We start from the raw sequence: 21644 nt of genomic DNA, 5'->3' as shown, positions 1-21644 counted from the left end.
ACCCACTAGGGATGGGTCCCGATTTTCGAATTTTCAAATAGTCGTTTTTTTATTTTGAAAAATCGATTTTTTTAATGCGACTATTACTTTTTGCCGTCTTATTTCCCCACTTTATTTGACATGCAGTTCAGCTCCTAACCGCATGAGGGCAGTATAGGATTGCTACAGCGGTGTGAGATGGGCTCCCAGCTAGTTTGATGCTCTTCTACAAACAGGAGAAACATGCAAAGACTACTACAGTCATCAAAAAGTTCCGTGTGGAACAACTTCGACAAAATAAACGAAAATGAGGTGCAGTGCAAACTCTGTGAGGCAAAGCTTGCGTATCACAAGTCTACAACAAGTATGCACAGTCATTTGTGAGTGAGGCACGCAGGAGGCGGAGAGGGACCGTACGGCCGGGCTCAGCGGCGCGACACGTCTGCAGCGCGAGTCCTGTAGCGGCTCGCCCCCATGTTAATCAATTACAGCGGCTCCACCGGCAACCCCCGTCTGCCGCGCGACAACTCTCTATTTTATGCGGCTCTTCTTTTTTTGTCGCGCTACACTCCCCTACGCGACCCTCCAGCAGATAAAAACTACATGAAATAGTGTGCTAAACGTGCACAATGTGTTTTTAAATGAATAAACCATTATCAGAGGTGATACGTGATGATTTTTTTTTTTCATGCATTTACCCATGTTTATCCGTGACATTGTGTAAATGTCCATGGCGGACATTTGAAAGTGAGTAGATGACAAACACTACAGTAAACTTGTAGATAACTCAAATATATGTAATAACTTAGGTGGAAAATGCTTTAACATTTCATGGAGCCTACATGCAGCCTCTCGGCTCAGCAAACGGTAAACAACCCTGCTGGCTTCTCTACGTGTCGCTTCCGTACGCAGTCAGTGGAGCCCAAATGAATACGCCGCGACGCTACGCTGACATGACGCTTTGCAGCCGGTGGAGCCTGGCCGTAATGATGAGTGGATCTCTGTGTGCGTGGCTCTGGGGGGGGGGGGGGGGTTATTCGAAAAATCGTTGAATAGTTACCATGATTTTCGAATAGTGTTTTTGCTTGTGCTGCCCATCCCTACCACCCACGCATGATAAATTAGGATTATCAACACAGGGAACATGTTTCTATTAGTAGTTGTCACTTACCTTTCTTTTGTTTTTGTTTTCAATTTAAAGGGCGTGCATGAGCGACAAAATGACTTAAATTAACACCCCAAACTGTTGTTACAGTCTGTGACTGTGTTATTTGGCCATTTTATATTTTCTTTCTTTTTCTTTTTTATATTTTATATTTTAACAATTTACAGACGATTGTTACAGTATTTGACTTCTGTCACAGTCTCTAAGTCGTTTCAGTTGTTTTTTCTCACCCCACACTAATGCAAAAATATATTTGCAAGTAATTATCTTAACTGCATATGACTCCGGTGATGAAATAACTCCATGTCATAACCATTTTAAGTCAAGTACTTAAGAAAAAAATACTGTTTCTCTAGTTCAGGGAAAAGAATACTTTGGTATATAGTGATTAAGATAATACATGTGTTACAGCATCGCATTCTGGGGTTCAGTACTTTCTGATCAAGTATTTGATGCATAGGGCCTATTATTGTTATCATTATTATTATTATTGATACAACAGCAATACAGAAATTATTCATTCATTCATCTTCTAACCGCTTCATCCTCTTGAGGGTCGCGGGGGGGCTGGAGCCTATCCCAGCTGACATCGGGCGAGAGGCAGGGTACACCCTGGACAGGTCGCCAGACTATCACAGGGCTGACACATAGAGACAAACAACCATTCACACTCACATTCATACCTACGGACAATTTAGAGTTACCAATTAACCTAGTCCCCAATCTGCATGTCTTTGGACTGTGGGAGGAAGCCAGAGTGCCCGGAGAGAACCCACGCTGACACGGGGAGAACATGCAAACTCCGCACAGAAGGGCTCCCACGCCCGGGATCGAACCAGCAACCCTCTTGCTGTGAGGCGAGAGTGCTAACCACCACACCACCATGCCGCCCAATATAGAAATTAGTCTAAAATATTCTTTAGAATAATCGATATAGCAGTCATAAGATTAGTCGACTAATTGAAAAAAAGATTTGTTAGATTAATTGATAAAAAATAATGTTAGGTGCAGCCTCAGTTGTGAGTTTATTTTGTAAAAGACCGTATGCATGTAACAAGCAGAAACTGTATATTTCCTGTGAAAACTGAAGTGTATTTTGAAATTTGGGATGAGAACGCATTGGCAGGTCTGTAATGTAGAAACAGCCACTCATCCTTCAGCTATGAAAGATATAGAATATGTTCTTTATACAGGGACACAAAAGACATTTTCTGGTATTTGAAATGGATTCAATTAGTAGAAAGAGTTTTCTCTCAAGTCTCAAAGGTCATTCTTGGTCATTCCTGCAAAAGATAATGACAGAACAGAACATCTTCTGAGGGGGGGGGGGGTTATTACTGTAATATATAAGAATTTTATTTTTGACTTTGTGATATAACACAGTTTGATTAAAGCTGCAGTTTGGCTGCTATTTCAGGAAAGTTTCTGACCCATGAAGAACTGCTTGTCAGAGACAAGAAGAAAATTTCAATTTGAAAAGTTTCAACCTGTTTGAACTCCGACAAACACACATACAGTTCAATTGTGTGTTTGTAGAAATGTGCTGAGGTACGACTTTCATTCAGTTAATCAGTCAGGTAGTTTTCTCATTCACTTCAGATCTGCACACTTTGTGAAATCACTTGTTCATCCATTAATTTATTCATTCAGTCATCACATTATTCTTACAGCTTGAATTACCAGCTGTTTGCTCTGCCTCTGTCTCTTTCTGTCATGCACCTGTGATGATGTCAGTGAACAGCAGATAATTACCATTAATCAGCTCAGATTCCCTTGCTCTGAGGTTTTGCATGGAGTCGCCGTGGTAACGGGATGATTACACCCTCAGAAATAAAAACAGAAACATAATCATCAGTTTGTTGTCATTCATCAGCTCTGTTTCACCCTCACACCGACTTCTTCTCTCAATCAAACATCACTCCAACTTCACAAGAAGCGCCGCCCACCTCATCAGCAGCACATCACTTAATGAGACAGAGCAGGAGACAGATAACCAGGGAGGGTCATGTGACCAGGAAGTCACGGGTTTGTTCCCATCAAAGCTTATGGAAGATTTTGAAATGTCCCTGAGGTTTCCTGTCAGTATTCATATGTATCTACTGCTGACACTTCATTTTTACAAGTCTAAACAATGACTGTTTTGTCAGCATTCAACAACTACATCTCCAATGATGCTCACTGTATATGGAGTTTCACCCAAAGGAAGAAAGCTATTTTCTGCATGTATGAAAATTGCAAATAACACCTCATGAGAGACAGATCCTGCTTAAAAATGTGCATAAAAATGGTTGTCCACCAAAAAAGAAAAAAAAAGAATTCCATGAAAATTGTTTTATTATATATGCGCCTATTTTAAAATGCCATTTACAGGATTGAGAAAGGGGGGCTTGTTCCCCAATTCCCAGTGGAAATTACACCCTTGAGTGATCTATACATTTATGCAAGATCATTTGGTAACCATAGTAACACTTATGCACATCAGTGTGTATTGGGGATGTCTCTGATACATCTGAAAGAAAAGCATTTAAGACAGAGGAGTGTTGTGTATAGAGCTGAAATGGTTTATTTATAAATTGATATGAAAAAAATGTTTAATGTATAGATATACATATATATATACAGTACAGGCCAAAAGTTTGGACACACCTTCTCATTCAATGCGTTTTCTTTATTTTCATGACTATTTACATTGTAGATTCTCACTGAAGGCATCAAAACTATGAATGAACACATGTGGAGTTATGTACTTAACAAAAAAAGGTGAAATAACTGAAAACATGTTTTATATTCTAGTTTCTTCAAAATAGCCACCCTTTGCTCTGATTACTGCTTTGCACACTCTTGGCATTCTCTCCATGAGCTTCAAGAGGTAGTCACCTGAAATGGTTTCCACTTCACAGGTGTGCCTTATCAGGGTTAATTAGTGGAATTTCTTGCTTTGTCAATGGGGTTGGGACCATCAGTTGTGTTGTGCAGAAGTCAGGTTAATACACAGCCGACAGCCCTATTGGACAACTGTTAAAATTCATATTATGGCAAGAATCAATCAGCTAACTAAAGAAAAATGAGTGGCCATCATTACTTTAAGAAATGAAGGTCAGTCAGTCCGGAAAATTGCAAAAACTTTAAATGTGTCCCCAAGTGGAGTCGCAAAAACCATCAATCGCTACAACGAAACTGGCACACATGAGGACCGACCCAGGAAAGGAAGACCAAGAGTCACCTCTGCTTCTGAGGATAAGTTCATCCGAGTCACCAGCCTCAGAAATCGCAAGTTAACAGCAGCTCAGATCAGAGACCAGATGAATGCCACACAGAGTTCTAGCAGCAGACCCATCTCTAGAACAACTGTTAAGAGGAGACTGCGCGAATCAGGCCTTCATGGTCAAATAGCTGCTAGGAAACCACTGCTAAGGAGAGGCAACAAGCAGAAGAGATTTGTTTGGGCCAAGAAACACAAGGAATGGACATTAGACCAGTGGAAATCTGTGCTTTGGTCTGATGAGTCCAAATTTGAGATCTTTGGTTCCAACCGCCGTGTCTTTGTGAGACGCAGAAAAGGTGAACGGATGGATTCCACATGCCTAGTTCCCACTGTGAAGCATGGAGGAGGAGGTGTGATGGTGTGGGGGTGTTTTGCTGGTGACACTGTTGGGGATTTATTCAAAATTGAAGGCACACTGAACCAGCATGGCTACCACAGCATCCTGCAGCGACATGCCATCCCATCCGGTTTGCGTTTAGTTGGACGATCATTTATTTTTCAACAGGACAATGACCCCAAACACACCTCCAGGCTGTGTAAGGGCTATTTGACCAAGAAGGAGAGTGATGGAGTGCTGCGGCAGATGACCTGGCCTCCAAAGTCACTGGACCTGAACCCAATCGAGATGGTTTGGGGTGAGCTGGACCGCAGAGTGAAGGCAAAGGCGCCAACAAGTGCTAAACACCTCTGGGAACTCTTTCAAGACTGTTGGAAAACCATTTCAGGTGACTACCTCTTGAAGCTCATTGAGAGAATGCCAAGAGTGTGCAAAGCAGTAATCAGAGCAAAGGGTGGCTATTTTGAAGGAACTAGAATATAAAACATGTTTTCAGTTATTTCACCTTTTTTTGTTAAGTACATAACTCCACATGTGTTCATTCATAGTTTTGATGCCTTCAGTGAGAATCTACAATGTAAATAGTCATGAAAATAAAGAAAACACATTGAATGAGAAGGTGTGTCCAAACTTTTGGCCTGTACTGTATATATATATGTATGTATATATATATTGGCTCGGCAAACTCGTGATGGGTATTTTTCCAGCAGTGCTGACAAAATGTAAACAAACCGGTTGTACGCCGCTGTGTATGTTTCCGGAGAAAGTTCATTACACAAACAAATAAACGGTATGTGAGAATTAAGAAGATGACGTCACTGTTTCCAAAATGTTCCATTTTAGATGTTCACATGGATACAAAGATGAAGAGTTTTGAAAAATCTGCACCTTATTTTATTTTTAACAGATTATTTATTGTTTTTTTTCCTCAAACACAAAGCATTGTACAGAAGAAAAACAGAATTTGATAAAGACAAGAGAAGATAAGATAAAATAAGATTAAATATAAATCCCACAAGACCAAAATCTGCACCTTGGGAGGCAAAAACTATTGTTTTATTGATGGAAAACTCCATCAAAACATAGAGGATAAAAAATGTATGTATAGACAAGACCTAAGTTAGGTATATGTAATGTTATGTCATCTCGTTATGTTAATGTTCTTTTCCTAAGCCTAACCACTAATTAATAAGATATCATACAAGCCGAATAAGAAGATGTTGAACCTAAGCTGTAAAAAACTTTTGAGTTTTAATTAAAAAAAAACAAACTCTTACAATACAACACCTCACTCCGACCTTATCACATATCGACATCAAGATATGACATGCAAGGTACACTGGGTGCGTTGGTTGTTGACGTCAACTTCAGCCTGTTACATGCATTGTCTATTTTCAAAATACACTTCAGTTTTCACAGGAAATGTACACGCTGCATACAGTCTCTTTCAAAATAAATGCACTACATTGGTACTACACTGCAAATTGACTTTTTTTTTTGTTTTTCCCTTCAACAAATGGTTATGTGTGTGGCATGTTGTTATATTGAGCTAACACACACACATGGTTGAGTTTAGAACAAAAGAACGAGGTTTGGCATCCCCTTCACTTACATTGTTGCTCAGCTGCTGCCGCCAGGTGGCATTACACAATAACGGCAACCAGCTGTATATCATGTCAACGTGAAAGAATGGCTTTTTTTGTCAGTGTCTGACGCCATAAGTCACTGACCAAGCACCGGTATGAGACGACTTTGGAGTGAGACCAGGTTGCACAATAAAAATAACTCTGTTAGTCCCTCTGGTAGTGTAAAGACCGGTTGATCGATGTGTAAATAACAGCAGCTTTCACTATGTTTAAATGTTGGTGTTATGGCACTGATATACTGTACTATACTGTAACTGGATCACAGGTTGTAAATTTACAGTAATTCTCAGCAGCCATCTCTCAAAAAATATTTTCAAAAATATTTTGTATGCTCAGAGAACTACTCAAATATACCTCCATGTATACTGTTAATTTAATGATCTAAAGCCTTATAGCTGCTCTCGCTCTCCCTCTCTCTCTTTCTCACACACACACACACACACACACACACACACACACTGCATGCTGCAGCATGGTGTTGCATGTTGTATTGCAGAGCAATACCTCTGTGTGATTGCTCCTTTTACCCAGAGGACATTAACACACACACACACACACACACACACACGTGCACACACACACAAACGTGCACACACACTGTCAATGTGATTGCAGCTCTCACCCAAAGGACATGAACAAACAATCACAGATTGAATTCAGGGAGTGTTTACTCACCTGGCCCTGTGTGTGTGTGTGTGTGTGTGTGTGTGTGTGTGTGTGTGTGTGTGGAGGTCACAGGGTGGATGAGGTGCTCTGTATGCAGCTCTCACACTGCAGCTCGGCATACAGAAACAGAAGAGAAACCTACTGAATTAATTCCAGATTCAGTTTAAAGTTTTGTTTTTCTTCAAAGTGTTTTTTCATCCATTGATCGGACAAACTGTTCAGCAGTGCACAGAGTCAGCTGGAAATACAATAATACTGACTGTACTTCTAAATGAAATGCACCAGTGCTGTTGTCTGTCATGCATCAGCAGCACAGGAGCTTCTGAAGAAGTCCTCCTCTATGCAGAGAGAGAGAACAAGCAGGGGGTTTATGAGACTGGCAAAAGCTTGAAGTCATTTTTTTAGGAATTCCTGGATTAGTCTGTGATTGGTTTCTGGACAACAGTGTCTCCCCTGTCCCTGTGTTTCTGCAAGACACACTGATATAATGACAACAAACTGTTGATTTTTACTCCTCCATTAGACCTGGAAAATATATTTTAAAAGATCCAAGTCTTGACTATTTAACCCTGTAATGGGAGAACTTCTCAGGGTCTCATTTATAATCATTGTGTACGCACAAAATGAGGCCTGAAAGAGGCGTACGCCACTTCCCACAGAAAAATTGTGATCTATAAAAACAGACTTGATGGGAGAAACTTTTACCCATGCTTACAACATGAGGTGGAGGCCTGATTGTAGAAACTGTTGAGTATTTTCTGGCACACACCATTTTTAATATAGATCCTACGCTGTTTATAAATGAGACTCCAGGTGATTTAATTTTTTCTTGAATAGCATACATAATCAATGTCAGAGGTAAGATCAGATGGAGTTGACACAATGTTATATACTTACTGATATTCATAGCAGTCGTAGTGAGTAGATTATTTGTCCCAGTTTTCCAGAATGAGTGGTAACTGGACACCTTTGTTGCAGGACTTTTAAATTAATGCACCTGTATTACACTGTCAGTGAGGATAGCAACAGTGATACCGAAGTAAAGATCTATGAGCTACTATTAATTTTGTAACCACCAACAACAACCCCCAAAGAATTAATTAATTGTGAACCCCTCAAAGGTTCAAACAATTTTTACAAGTTTTTAATTTCAAAATTGCAAATCAAAGGCAAGCCACCCTTTGTCTTGTATCGAATGTTTTTTACCCCTGCAGCATCTTTTACACTAATGGACTGCAACGTGTTGGTCTCTTACATAAATACAGAAGTCTTTACATTAGAAGTAGAAACACTGAAATATGAAAAAAGCGAGAAAGCCTTAAAGCTTCAAGGCAAAGATCTAAGTGAATTTTATTTTCCATTTCTTTCTTTGTCTTTGAGTTTGTCTAATTTTGAGTAATTAGGACTCCCTCACTTGTTGAGGCAAGAGACTCTCTTCTTGTGATTATCACTGTTGTTTGGGTTATTATCAGTCCTCATTATTATCAGTCTTATCTTCATCAGCTTTCTGCAGACCTCCCTGCATTTTCCTCGTGTCCTCTGAGGGGATATCTAAACAGACGGATGCCCTCGGCCTGTTTGAAGGCAATGAACGAGGCCGCGGCTTCACTTGCCCTGCTGCTTTACCATGTCAACTACATCTGAATACAAAGCAGCTGCAGGAGGGAATTCTACTCTATTTTCTGCTTCAGTCAGACAGGAAAAAAAGCGGAGAAATGACTCTGTGTTACAGTACAGCCGGAAGCCACTTCACCTCTAATTTACGCAAGGAAAGAAAGTACATCTGAAACCAGCCTAATTGATCCATGGAGCCCATTTAGCTCAGCAAGCGCTGTGAAAGAGATGAAACTCTACAACTGATGTCAGCCAGTGAGGTGGTTGCTTTCCAGGCAAACTCAGTACAAACACATTGATTTCTACACTGACAGTAGTAGAAATCTGAAGGATGGAGGAGAATGGGTTACCCTTTGAACTGAATAAATCCAGTATATATGTATTTTTTGAGGCAAAATAAGGGATTGACCAGTTATGGGCGAAATACAGCAGCAGCACTGGCAGTTTTCACAGCAGTTGTAATGGCAGTAGCACCAATGGTAGCTGCAGGTAGTATTTGTACCTGCACAACAAAAATGACATTGTAGCAGTAATAGTAATAGCAGCTGGTTATTATTTTATTAACTGAGCATTTTTCAGTTTTGTGTAAAGTTTCATTGATTGTAAATGGTTGTTTACTTTATTGACCACTAAGGTGTGCACTATGTACTATGTACTTAGGCCTCAAGAAACCCTTTGGTGCTGGCAGATATAAACCTGCAGGATGCCCTTTGTGTGCACACTTTTTTTTTTTTTTTTTTCTGTGTGTGCAAAACAAATTTGTGGAAGGGATGCCCTTATTTTCCACTAGAGCACCTGCCCAGCAAAATGTCTGTGCAAGGCACTGGCAACAGTAATAGCAGTAGCGACAGCTGCAGTAATGGAGGTAGTGGCAGCAGGAATAATAGTAGCAGCAGCTATAAAAGAAGTAGCAGCACTAATAGCAGAAGCAGTATCAGCAGTAGAAGTAGTAACAGCAGTGATAATAGCAGAAGTAATATAGATAATAATACAAAGAGTAGTAGCAGTAATAGAGTGCAGTAATAGCTGCAGCAGTAATGGCAGTAGCACACAGAATCACTATTATAGCAGTGGATGTTTTGGTGATATATTTATTTACAGTGTTATTATAAATACTACTAGCAGTGTAATAAAAAAAATCCAAGGAAGGTTGTAGTACTTGTTGTAGTTATAGTTGAGGAGGAGTATTTCCCTTCCAGTACAGACTCTGTGTGGTGGTGGAGTTGTCGTCCTTCATGGATGGTTTGCCTCTTTGTGTCTCTGTGGGAGTTGTTCCAACATGAATTTAACTTCTGTATCGTTTCCATGGAGACCTCACATCCAACTGTGTCCTGTCAAAGTGGCTAATTAGTTAATGAAGCACGTTGTGACGCCCGACCAGAGAGAGAGACAGAGAGTATATGGAGGAATTTGGCCGACACACATTTATTCAATTTGTCCCTTTCTTTTTCTCTCCCTCCATCCCTGGGCCTCTCCTCTGCCTCTCCTCTGCCTCCTCCCTCTCAGTAATCAGTTCTGCTGTAATCAATTAGCAGGGTGAGGAGCAGCAGAGGGAACAGGTGCAGCTAAATGTTAATGAATTCCTCTGTGGCCGTTGTCACAGTAACACTGGCTGAATATTTAAACTGCTCGTTGGCCCGATGACTTACACCACAGCTGATGGAGGGATATACACACCATCACTCTGTGTGTGTGTGTGTGTGTGTGTGTGCGTGTGTTAATATGACACCAACAACATATGTGTGTATGTGTGTGATACAATCTGTACATGTGTAAGTGGCCGCCTGTTCTGAGCTGTGCGTGTTTTGTTTATAATGACATTCCACTTCAATTTGCACTGTTAGTGTAAATTGTACCATGACAACAGAAATACTGATTTCTGATTGGTTGGCGGTATCTATTATCAAACTGTCTCGTTAGTCTGTCTTCTGACTTCTCTACCCTGTCTGTAGATACTGGCTCAGTGAAAGCAGCAGGGCACTGCAGTTTTTAGCAAATGTTCTAGGAAATAGTGCATTTCTTGGGACTATTTGCAGCAGTGGATTGATACACATTTGCTGATCTAATATAAATTTCTGGCAGCAGGGCAGTGAATGTGGGATTTAGTCAAGATAAACTACAATGTGTATGTTCATGGTGATGAATGGTAAACAAAACAAAAAAGAAAAAAAAAAATTTTTTAATTAGTAAATTCAATTGGTTCTTACATTTTTCAAAAACATTACCATATATCAGGACTAGTGAACTGAATTAATTAGAGATTTTATGGAAACAGTAATTATTTACATTCACTGTTTCTCACAAGATAATGGTATCTGTATCATTCAGGCCTAATAAATGTGTTAAATGCATTTCCAACATCAGTTGCAAAGCTGATTTTTTGACAAATTTGACACCTGTTTGAAACCATCGTCACATCCTTTGGTGTGTTCCAATACAGGTAATACTTTACTGTTTAGTCTGCTACAAAAAGATTTTGTATGTCCCAATATTGGGGACAGCTGTGGCTCAGGAGAAAGAGCAGCTTGTCCACTTAGCGAAAGATAGGCGTTTTGATCCCCTGCTCATTCAGTCTGCGTGCTTAAGTATCCTTGGGCAAGATACTGAACCCCAAATTGCTCCTGATGGCTGTTCCATGGCTCTGTGACTGCATGTGAATGTTTAAGCTGAGTAGGAGGTGACATCTTGCATGGTGGCCTTGACTACATAAGGTGTGTGTAAATGGGTGAATGTGACATGTAGTGTTGAAGCACTTTGAGTGGTCAGAAGATTAGAAAGGCGCTTTACAAGTGCAGTCCATTTACCGTTTACCAGTACATAGTACTGAATGCCAAATATAGTATGCCAAAAATACCAGGATGTCTTACTGCATCCCATCATATTTGGCAACACATTCTCACTCTGACATCGTCACATATTGGTGTTTGGTTAAGGATTTTCCATGTCAAGATATGACGTGCAAGGTACCCTGGGTGCGTTGGTTGTTGATGGTCTTGGACACTGTGTCAACTTCAGCCTGTGACATGCATTGTCTGTTTTCAAAATACACTTTAGTTTTTACAGGAAATGTACAGTTTTCATACAGTCTTATTCAAATAAACACAGTGCGTCAGTGCAACACTGCGTATTGATGTTTTTCCTTCAAGAACATTTGCATATGGTTACATTTTACCTACATACGAACGTGGTTGGGTTTAGGCAACAAAAACACGTGGTTGAGTTTAGGAAAAAAGGATAGGGTTTGGCTTTACAATAACACCGGCCTCCCGTGAAAGTCGGTGGTTGTTGGACCCATCCACCACCCCTCCCACTCGCCCTACTTGGACTTTCGCCACCTTAACTTTCAATGGTGTCCCGAATCATTTCCCCCTGACGACGCCTGGCCACATATTATTCCGCTGTAGAAAAACTGCCTTTTTTGTTAGTGTCTAATGCTGGAAGTCACTGACCAAGCGCCGCTTTTTGACGACTTCACTTGCAAGCTTGGCAAGTTGTACCCCCAAGGTAACATTAGATGATAACGTTAAGATCTGCTGCTTTCCAAATTTTGCTTTAGACTGTGATGGATATATGAGCAAGAGGGTCAAGACGCAATGTTATGAGGAAGTAGAAACATTGCTTTGTTTCTTAGCTCATTACTGCCCCCTGCCAATCTGCAAATCAGTGTGAAACATTTGTCAGGAATGTTTATCATGTCAGCCGTGTGCATGCTGGCCTGCATGGTCGTTGTTGCATTGTTGTTGTATTGTTCCATGGTGCTATTAGTGGTGAAAAGCATGTTTGGGCCCACAGAGCATAAGCATGAGTCCTTCAGTGGCCAGGCTGTCTAGCTAAGTTGCTGCTAACTCCCAACACTCATGAATGACACTGAAAACATTAACTGACATGATTTTTCATAAATCATGTTCTGATGATCAGTCATTTCAGTATGTTCACAGGAGGTAAACATTCTCTTGGGACAGCGGGTGACAAATGACTTTCAATTCTGACTATTGCAACGTAATTTGGAGCAAAACATGAATTTCAATTAAACCAAGTTTATTTTATCAAATACACTACCTGATTTTGTTACAGGCCCCCCAAATTTCTAAAGTTGCTCCAACCTCATTATTGATGATTAAATTTAAGTGAAGTTTTAGTTTCTATTATCAGTAGTTGTAGGAGTGGTCTAAGGGGGAGCAGTAAAAAACAAAAACAAAAAAACTTTACATACCTAGCAGGAGAAATTATGAAAGATACATGATGAGGTTATAAAGACGTAGAGGTAGAGAGGGGTGAATACAACAGAGACAAAAAGAGAGAGAGGTGGATCGAACCTTTTTTTCTACCTTTCTAATTCATTAATCTCCATTAATGTTCAGCCCACCTAACACACACACACACGCACACACACACACACACACACACAGATGTACACACTCACAAATACAAACAGGCACACACGTACCGGGTCATACTGAGTAAATCAGCAGAATGGTTGATGGCAGCTGCCTCACAGAACAGAGCACACTGGGGGCCGAGCAAACATCTGCTGTGTGTGTGCGTGTGTTTGTGTGTGTGTCAGAGGTGGGTTGTTAACATGCAAATAAAGCAATTAAAATTCATGCAACGCACACCCAAACAAACACACACACACACACACACACACACACACACACACACACACCACGCATAGAAATATATGGAACATACAGTATACCCACACATGGAAACATGCAGTGAAATTCAAACTACAAGTGTTTTACTAAAACAATTCAAAGTAAACACACACCGACTCAGCACCAGACTCATCCGCACAAATATAGAAACACATCAGACACCAGACGCAACTCTCTGCTGTTTTCTGATCAGATTTACAGTCCCTTCTTGCATCTTACCATTATGAAAACATAGAGCTTAGTTGTCTTGCTCTTTGACGTACCAGAGTTAAACTGAGATTTAAACAGAGAAAAAGAGATGCCTTTTTGTTGTTTTGTCTTATGAGTTTCATATTAAATATAGTCATGATATCGGCAATCAGACTGTAATTCGCCTCATCTCTCTCTCAACATGTCTATAATGCGTGCTTTTACTTCTGCCCAATGGCACATTGTCTCATAATCGGTCCATGTCCTCATTCAGAGGACTTTTGGCAACTTGATTTGTTTACTTATTGTTTTCCCTGTCTTTGTTGTCTTTCAGAGCATCAAGGTGTCATGGCAGCCACCTCCGCGCAGCACCCAAAATGGCCTCATCTCTGCCTACAAGATCAAATACAGGAAGACCGGTCGCCGGGGAGACCAAGAGGCAATCGAACCCAACAACTTCTGGTACCTGTTCACAGGTGGGATTTGTTAACAATACTGATAATATTTGTCTGGTATTAGTAGAATATTACCAAACGTATTATTTAATGGTTTAATTGGCTGGACCAAACTACAATAAAGGACCCAGATTCTAAAAATCAGCCTAAATTTTACCACAATTTACCTCAGTGCGTGCGTGCGTGCGTGCGTGCGTGCGTGCGTGCGTGCATGGACATGTTTGTGTACAGGTGGGTTATGCAGTGGACTTTTGTCAGCTTGTATTTTTGTTTTTTTGCATGTATTTGTAGTGGGGTTTTTTCTTCTGTGAAAGAAAATCTGCATTTGTATGAGTTAACATTTGCGTGTGTGTGTGTGTGTGTGTGTGTGTGTGTGTGAGAGAGAGAGAGAGAGAGAGATAGAGTGTGTCTGCATTCAGACTGCCACCAGCTATTATTTCAATTCCAGGTTTGCAGGATTTGAATGAAACTGATCTTCCTTTTCATTATTTTCCACTGATAGTTATCTTCATATGTCTGTCCACACAGGAATTCATACCCCAGTGGCAGGTGTGTTTGTGTGTGTGTGTTGAATCTGATCTGCCCACTGCTAGCCTGGCTGTCAGCAGTTATCACACCGTTTTACTGTCTGAGAATAAGAAGCTGAATTTCAATAAATAACATGAAAAAACTACAGCTTCACTCAGGAGATTTAAAGACATCACATCAAACCTTTATTAACACTGTAATTCACAGTAGACTCAGAAGTGACAAAGCTAATAACATTTCCAGTTAGAAGAAATTAAATGTGTCTGTTTGCTCTCAGGCTTGTCATTTTAAACAAACACAAGAGCTGAAGGTTTGTGGCTTCAAAGTGCAAACATTTCTGTTAAAAGCTGGCTTCTGTAGGCTCTACATTTCCACCACTACCTAGAAAACAAAAACTGATTCAATAAAATTGACAAAGAAAAACTTACAAAACTTACTACAGAATAATGGATAAATCAAGGCTACAAGAGGCATACCAGTTTGAGCTGAACTTCTGCCAGACACCCCTTTTCTATTTTGATTTTGTTGCTTGCGAACACCTCAATGGATGAGGTACGGCTGATTCACGAGGTTTAAATGAGGATTTACCTACAAGATACCTCCTCCAGATCCAGCATGTACAGATAGCATCTGATAAAAGGTGATGCAGCGTGATAGTCTGATGCTTGCATCCAGTTAAGACACGGTGTTAAGTCCAAGTCAATGAGTGACCAATATGGACAAAGTCAAGGGCTAGTTAAACGGCACATTATCGCCCAAAGTAAGGCACAAGGGGCCATCATTTATGATAGGTTTGTTTTTAGCCCATTCTCATTCTCAAGTTGTCAAATGCTGTGGCTTTGACACACTTCTTGGCATCTGATATCAACATCAAGGCGCTCATAAGATGCACTGAGCTCTTAAAGGGATAGTGCACCCAAAAATGAAAATTCAGCCATTATCTACTCACCTATATGCCGATGGAGGCTCTGGTGAAGTTTTAGAGTCCTCACATCCCTTGTGGAGATCGGCGGGGGAGCGGCTAGCACACCTAATGGCATACGGTGCCCCAGACTAACGTCCAAGAACACAAAATTGAATCCACAAAGTATCTTCATACTGCTCATTTGTAGTGATCCAAGTGCCCTGAAGCCCCGACATAAAAAGTTGTACTGTACTGTAGCCTGTAGCTCTGACTGCTTCTCTGTGCTCCGCGTTTCGTTTTTCGAAATAACTTTTTATGTCGGGGCTGCAGCACACTTGGATCACTATGGATGAGCAGTATGGAGATACTTTGTGAATTCAATTTTGTGTTCTTGGACGTTAGTCTGGGGCGCCGTCTGCCATTAGGTGTGCTGGCAGCCCCCCCCCCGCCGATCTCCACAAGGGATGTGAGGACTCTGGGTGAGTAGATACTACCAACCAAAACCAAATGACACTGATGTTTTCACAAAACATTATGTAGCTTGAGTCAGACAACTCAGGTTTGAAAAGGTTTTTTCAACAGCAGAACATAGAGTTTAGTGTCTAGACTTCATCACTCCCCGCCGATATGTTTATATGAGGTATTAGAGAGTGATTATTAAAATATTTTCCCCCCTAACTGGAGCCTGCAGGTGGATGTTGGGGTGGAGGTGGGGCTGAAAGAGCAGGCAGCAGTACTAATGCAGGGCAGTAGTGGCGAGGCAGAGGGAGAGCTGGGGAATTTTTGCAGCTTAATAGACCACCAAATTGGGAGGATGTGATTTGTAGATGACATTTGGAGAGTGAGCTATGAAATGTGTATATGAATCAGTGCAGCTCAAGTAGACTGCCTGAACTAGCTCGCAGACGTCACTCCATTTACGTATAGAATGCACTAACTGACCTGACTTGTAGCTAACATACTTGTTTTAACTCATTTTCTAAACCTAACCAAGTAGTTTTGGTGTCTTAACCTAACAGCGATTGTTTTACAACATTACCCATGTGTTATAATGTGTTTCAGCCGTGCATCACATTAATATGCTAAAGGGTGCCCTGACAAGCACAGTTAAAACGCTTTGTGAACCTGGCTGAATAATGTGCTGTATAGTAAGCATGAAAATACTGCACCATTCTTACTTTAAATCAGGTTTTTGTATTCAGTGACGCGGTTGCTTTCTGCTGCCTCAAAGTAGCAAAAAAACAATGATGTCCCTGACCACAACTCATTTGTGTCCATCTGAAACAGGCCTGCTTGCTGTTTTAACTACTGTATTTCCATAATTAAAAGAAAGTACTCCACTCATTTATGGAGGCATGCAAGCCACTGCATAGTCAACAACTCAATCCAACAATAAAAAGCCTTGTGTTAACAAATAAAGAGATTCTGTTCATAGAAACTCTGTCAGGGAGCTTTTAGTCTGAAATAGAAACAGGACGTTTTGAGTTAGAATAAATGGGAAACATAAAATAAGGCGAGACTCCAAATATGTAGATGTTCCATAGATGAGCAGCGCTGCTAACGTGGGCAGCGTGGCTGCTCTAACCTGTTCACAAGAGGTTCTGCAATGCAAAGGTGCTGCTCACAGAGGCAGTGTGGCCTGCCCCAAGGCCAGTAAGCCCCAACTTTAGTCTGAAGTCAAGAACAAGTCCTAAACTTTGTTTTGAGCAAGTCATTATGAGCTGTTCATCAAATGTAATGATTTTAAAGAATTCACAGGAGCAAATCAAAGCTTTAGCAAATTCAGATCGCTTTGTCATTACAGCTAGAGACAAAACCAATCATCATAATCATACTGAATTCATCCCAAAGGGATCCTGAATCTGGAAGTGAACTGATTTTAACTGCTGAATGTTTCGTCAGGTTTCTACCATGCTTAATCTTTATGTCCAGTTCAGCTGGCGCAGGCATGACAGAATTGTAAGCACTGTAGTTGTAGCTCTCCCCTGCAGTGCCAGATATTTTCTAACAGTGTTGTTCATCTTTTGTACTGATGAAAGGCTACTGCCAGGAGAGTGTCATTTCCATCTAAGCCTTAAAGAGCTCCAACAGTCAGTCATACAGTGTCTGAGCTACCTGCAGAAACCCAGGGCACCTGAAGTAACTCACTCTACTGTGTATATTCTAGAGCACTGGTGTCACAACTGAGGCTTAGTACACATAATTATGCATATGTGTATGCTGTAAAGCACTGTGAGGCAAATTGTGATTTGTGATATTGGGCTTTATAAGTAAAATTGATTGATTGAGTGAGTGAGTGAGTGAGTGAGTGAGTGAGTGAGTGATAATTGGAGCCACTCCACATACTGCAGTATTGGAGGAACCTGATTATTCAGAAAGAAAGATTAAACATATCTACCTGATGACCATTTGGTACACTAGTATGAACTCCTTTGTTCTACATAAACTCTGTTGTTATGGTAAACACATGAACATGTATATCAGTGGACACCTGTGTAGTTCACGTACAAACAAACGATTAATGTAGCTAAATGTCAGCTACAATAATATGCTCTCTCTCTCTCTCTCTCTCTCTCTCTCTCTCTCTCTCTCTCTCTCTCTCGCTCTCCCTGTCTCTGCTCCTCTCTCTCTCTCTGTCCAGGTCTAGAGAAGGGCAGTCAGTACAGTTTCCAGGTAGCAGCTATGACGGCCAATGGAACAGGTCCGGCCAGCGACTGGTACACCGCTGAGACGCCAGAGAATGACTTGGATGGTAAGAACAGAGAGACAGAGGGAGAGTGATAGCAGTGATCTGTACACCAGCATGTAAATACCTCTACTGTCCCTACACGTGCATAAATATTTAACCACTGAAAGGCAGAGATGGATAGATGGAGGGAGGATTCGCCTCAGGAGAGGAGAGGAGTGAGGGAGAAGGGGGCAGGAAGGAAGAGAAGGTCTACAGGAGAAGGGGGAGGTGGAGGAGAGAGGAAAGGAAAAGAGAGGAAAGGTATTTTACAAGATACTGTCTTGCTTTTACATGAAATTTCTGTGTATCATAAAAAAGACAACTAATAAGAGATATTTAAAAAAAACAAGTAACAGAAGTAACTTTACTTAAACTCCCTATTAAAGGGAAATTTCGGTTTATTTCAACCTGTCTCTTATCGTCCTAAATTTGTTTCAAGTGACTAGTGACATAAAAATAATAGTTAGCCATTAGCCTAGATACAGCCGGGGCGCATAGTAGCGTCAGACCTGTTAAAACGTAAGTGAACGGGCAACCTTCAAGTGCAAAGTTAGTCCACTAAACAAGCTTTTTTTCCACAAAGACCGCCTCATATCGATAGGATAAATGTCAGAGAACGCAAAACGACATGTAAACGTGTTGTCTTACCTTACCGGTGTGGAGCCATGTTTGTTTACCATTTAGCTCTGCTTTCCAAAGCGCAGCCGAAATATCGCGAGAACAAGCAGCGATCTCATACCGTGCCTGAAATCTCGCGAGCTCTACATAAAGCCCAGCTGGATGCTGCTCCAGGTGGAGGTGTCTCGTCCTCAGTCACATCCAGACCTTGAAAATAAGGCTGCAACCGGTCCCATTCCTTGCAACAGAGGCATTCCTGTGAACACTGTGAATTAATTTTTTGTTTTTTGTTTTTCCTTCAACAATAAACGCACATGGTCAGGTTTTGCCTATACACACACATGGTTAGGTTTAGGCAACAAAAGCATGTGGTTGGGTTGAGGAAAAAAGAACAGGCTTCGGCCTTACACCTGCCTCCCAGCTGAAAGTTGGTGGTTGTTGGATCCACGCAGCACCCCTCCTGCCCACCCTACTTCAACTTTTGCGGCCTTAAGTTTTTGTCCCGCTGCATCTCCCTCTGATGCTATGGGGCGCCATTACACAACAACTGCAACATGCTGACATGAAAGGATGGCTTTTTTTGTCAGTGTCTAACACCGGAAGTCACTGACAAAGCACCAGTTTTCAATGACATTGGAGGAGAAATTTGACTGCTGTGTAGAAAGGTAGTTAAATTTTGGTTGGAATAAATATCAGGTTGTGGATATTTTAAATGTCTGATGACTTTAGAATTTCACGTTGTTTGGAGGTTAACATGTTTTGCAGATGCTGAGTTTTGCTCTCCATACGTCACGACAAAACGTCATTATTCTACATCAAGATAGCGTTAACATGAGATGTTTTGAAGGTGCTAGATTTTGGTTATTCAACAACACAACTTAAAACCAACAAAATATCACCATCACCTGTTGGAAGTGTTCAACGTGTAATTGACGTAGGCATCAGTGGTTTAATTTTGGTCACCCAACAGCACAACATAATGACATTGTTGACCAGCTCGGGCGGCTGCTGTATGAATAACATAGTAAAACACAATTGTAATAATATAAAATGTCTTCATATGAGAGGTTATAATTGTTAAAATGTTTTATAGCTGCAAACAAGTCCATTGCAATGTGGTAGAAATCTTCCTTTTTTTAATGTTTGTGAAATGATCATGAATGCTAAAGAGAGGGGTTTAAATTGTTACCTAACATTAATGGTTAATATTGTTTAAGAGGAAAGAAAGAAATGAAAGAAAAACATGACTTCTGAGGTTTTATTGAGAAGTTGTATGAAGACTCCCACTGCCACCATCAGGTCAGAATGTCAGTATTGTAAATGACATATTCTTAAGTATAGAGGACAGGAAGCCATGACAGTGATTATCACACAGTCAATTTTACCAAAGAAGATGGTTTTCTACAACAAAGAAAGTAAAGAAAGAAAGAAAGAAAGAAAGAAAGAGAGACAGAGAGAGAGGCAGACAGGCTGGCAGCTCTTGGGTTTGGTCACCTAATAATTTCTAGCAGGATAATTAGAAAAGTTGACCTCAGGCTGAATCTCAGGAGGAGGGTGTCCTGGTCAGCAGGAAGCAGCTGAGATAAAAGAAAAATATATAAATAAATAAAAACATCCATGCTAACTGTGTTTCCAGGCCGGGACAGAGGGAGACGGAAATCTGATTTCAATGGATTATCACTCAATAAAGTGATATGAAGCGTCTCCCCCGAGGACTGAGAGCATGCTAATCTGATCCAACCTGATGCTGAAAGATAACACAAAGTGTCAGGGCTTATTAGGGCTTAATACACAGCAAACAGCGTTAGCATCTGTTAGCCAAGGCCGCTTCGAGTACCTGCTACTGCTGCTGCTAACAGGGTGAGCTTTAGAGCTGTCGCTGGTGGAGGTCAGGGTCGCAGCCAGGACTACAGATGTACTGAGGTCCACCCCCTTTATGTTGTCCTCCTCTTTTGGTGTGACATTACATTGTTTGTGTTCTTGCAGAGAGTCAGGTGCCCGACCAGCCCAGCTCTCTGCACGTCAGGCCACTGCCCAACAGCATCATCATGTCCTGGACTCCACCGCTCAGCCCAAACATCCTAGTTCGAGGCTACATCATCGGCTACGGTGTGGGGAGTCCCTATGCCGAGACGGTCCGAGTGGACAGCAAGCAGAGATACTACTCCATCGAAAACCTTGGTGAGGAGGGGAGGGAGGTGATAATGGTGATGGTGTGCTAAGCTATGCAGTGCTGCAGGAATGTTGACTATTATTGGACAGAATTGTCAACTCGTTACGCTGTTTCCATCTACAGTCTGACATTGCTTCCACTCACACTGATTTCTGTAGGGGAAGGGGGATTAGATTTCCCCAAACCAATCACTAGAGACAAATGTATCCACCTCAGTCTAACGTCATTATAAGTCCATACTGATGTGTCACCACACGCCTGTTTTTAAAGTGGAGCAAAACCAAGTTTAGAAGATAGCAGCATCTATCAAAACTATTGCACTCGCCATTGTTGTTATTACTCCTCATTGAATGTGGCACACCACATGACAACAGCCTGACAAAGGCATTCGTTCCTCCAGTGACACTGATTGGCTATTTGTAGTGCATCTGTGGAGCTCATTGAGCATTGTTGTACCTCTGGTTCCTTTTTCTTGAAGTCAGTGGGTTTTTTAATGGGTTAGATGCCTGAAATAAGGTGTGTGTGAACTTGCTTAAAAGACTTTCATGTTTTGTCCTACAACATAAAATACATCAGTAAATACACCACCCTGAATTTTAAAGATTTCTATGTGTCTTGAAAAAGGTAGTTGCTAACAAGTGGCTAAATGAGACTACAGAGCGCCACCACACCGAGCGCAGCTTTACAGCCTCATTGTGGTGGTGACATTAAAGTCGTGT

At 41.1% G+C, this 21644-nt stretch overlaps 1 protein-coding gene across 3 annotated transcripts in view; it reads left to right on the top strand.

Annotated features, from left to right (window-relative positions):
• The window catches only part of dcc (DCC netrin 1 receptor), a 418775-nt gene that overhangs the window by 269180 nt on the left and 127951 nt on the right, over window positions 1-21644 (top strand). For all 3 annotated transcript variants that reach the window (XM_078162332.1, XM_078162331.1, XM_078162330.1), the window contains exons 13-15: window positions 13854-13995; window positions 18048-18158; window positions 20739-20933. In XM_078162332.1, coding sequence (XP_078018458.1) covers window positions 13854-13995; window positions 18048-18158; window positions 20739-20933 — 448 coding nt within the window. The remainder of the gene's footprint in view (window positions 1-13853; window positions 13996-18047; window positions 18159-20738; window positions 20934-21644) is intronic.

This window comes from Epinephelus lanceolatus, chromosome 19 (genome assembly GCF_041903045.1).
Source record: "Epinephelus lanceolatus isolate andai-2023 chromosome 19, ASM4190304v1, whole genome shotgun sequence".
NCBI classification, from domain to species: domain Eukaryota; kingdom Metazoa; phylum Chordata; class Actinopteri; order Perciformes; family Serranidae; genus Epinephelus; species Epinephelus lanceolatus.
This window is presented reverse-complemented; position numbering and strand designations above follow the sequence as displayed.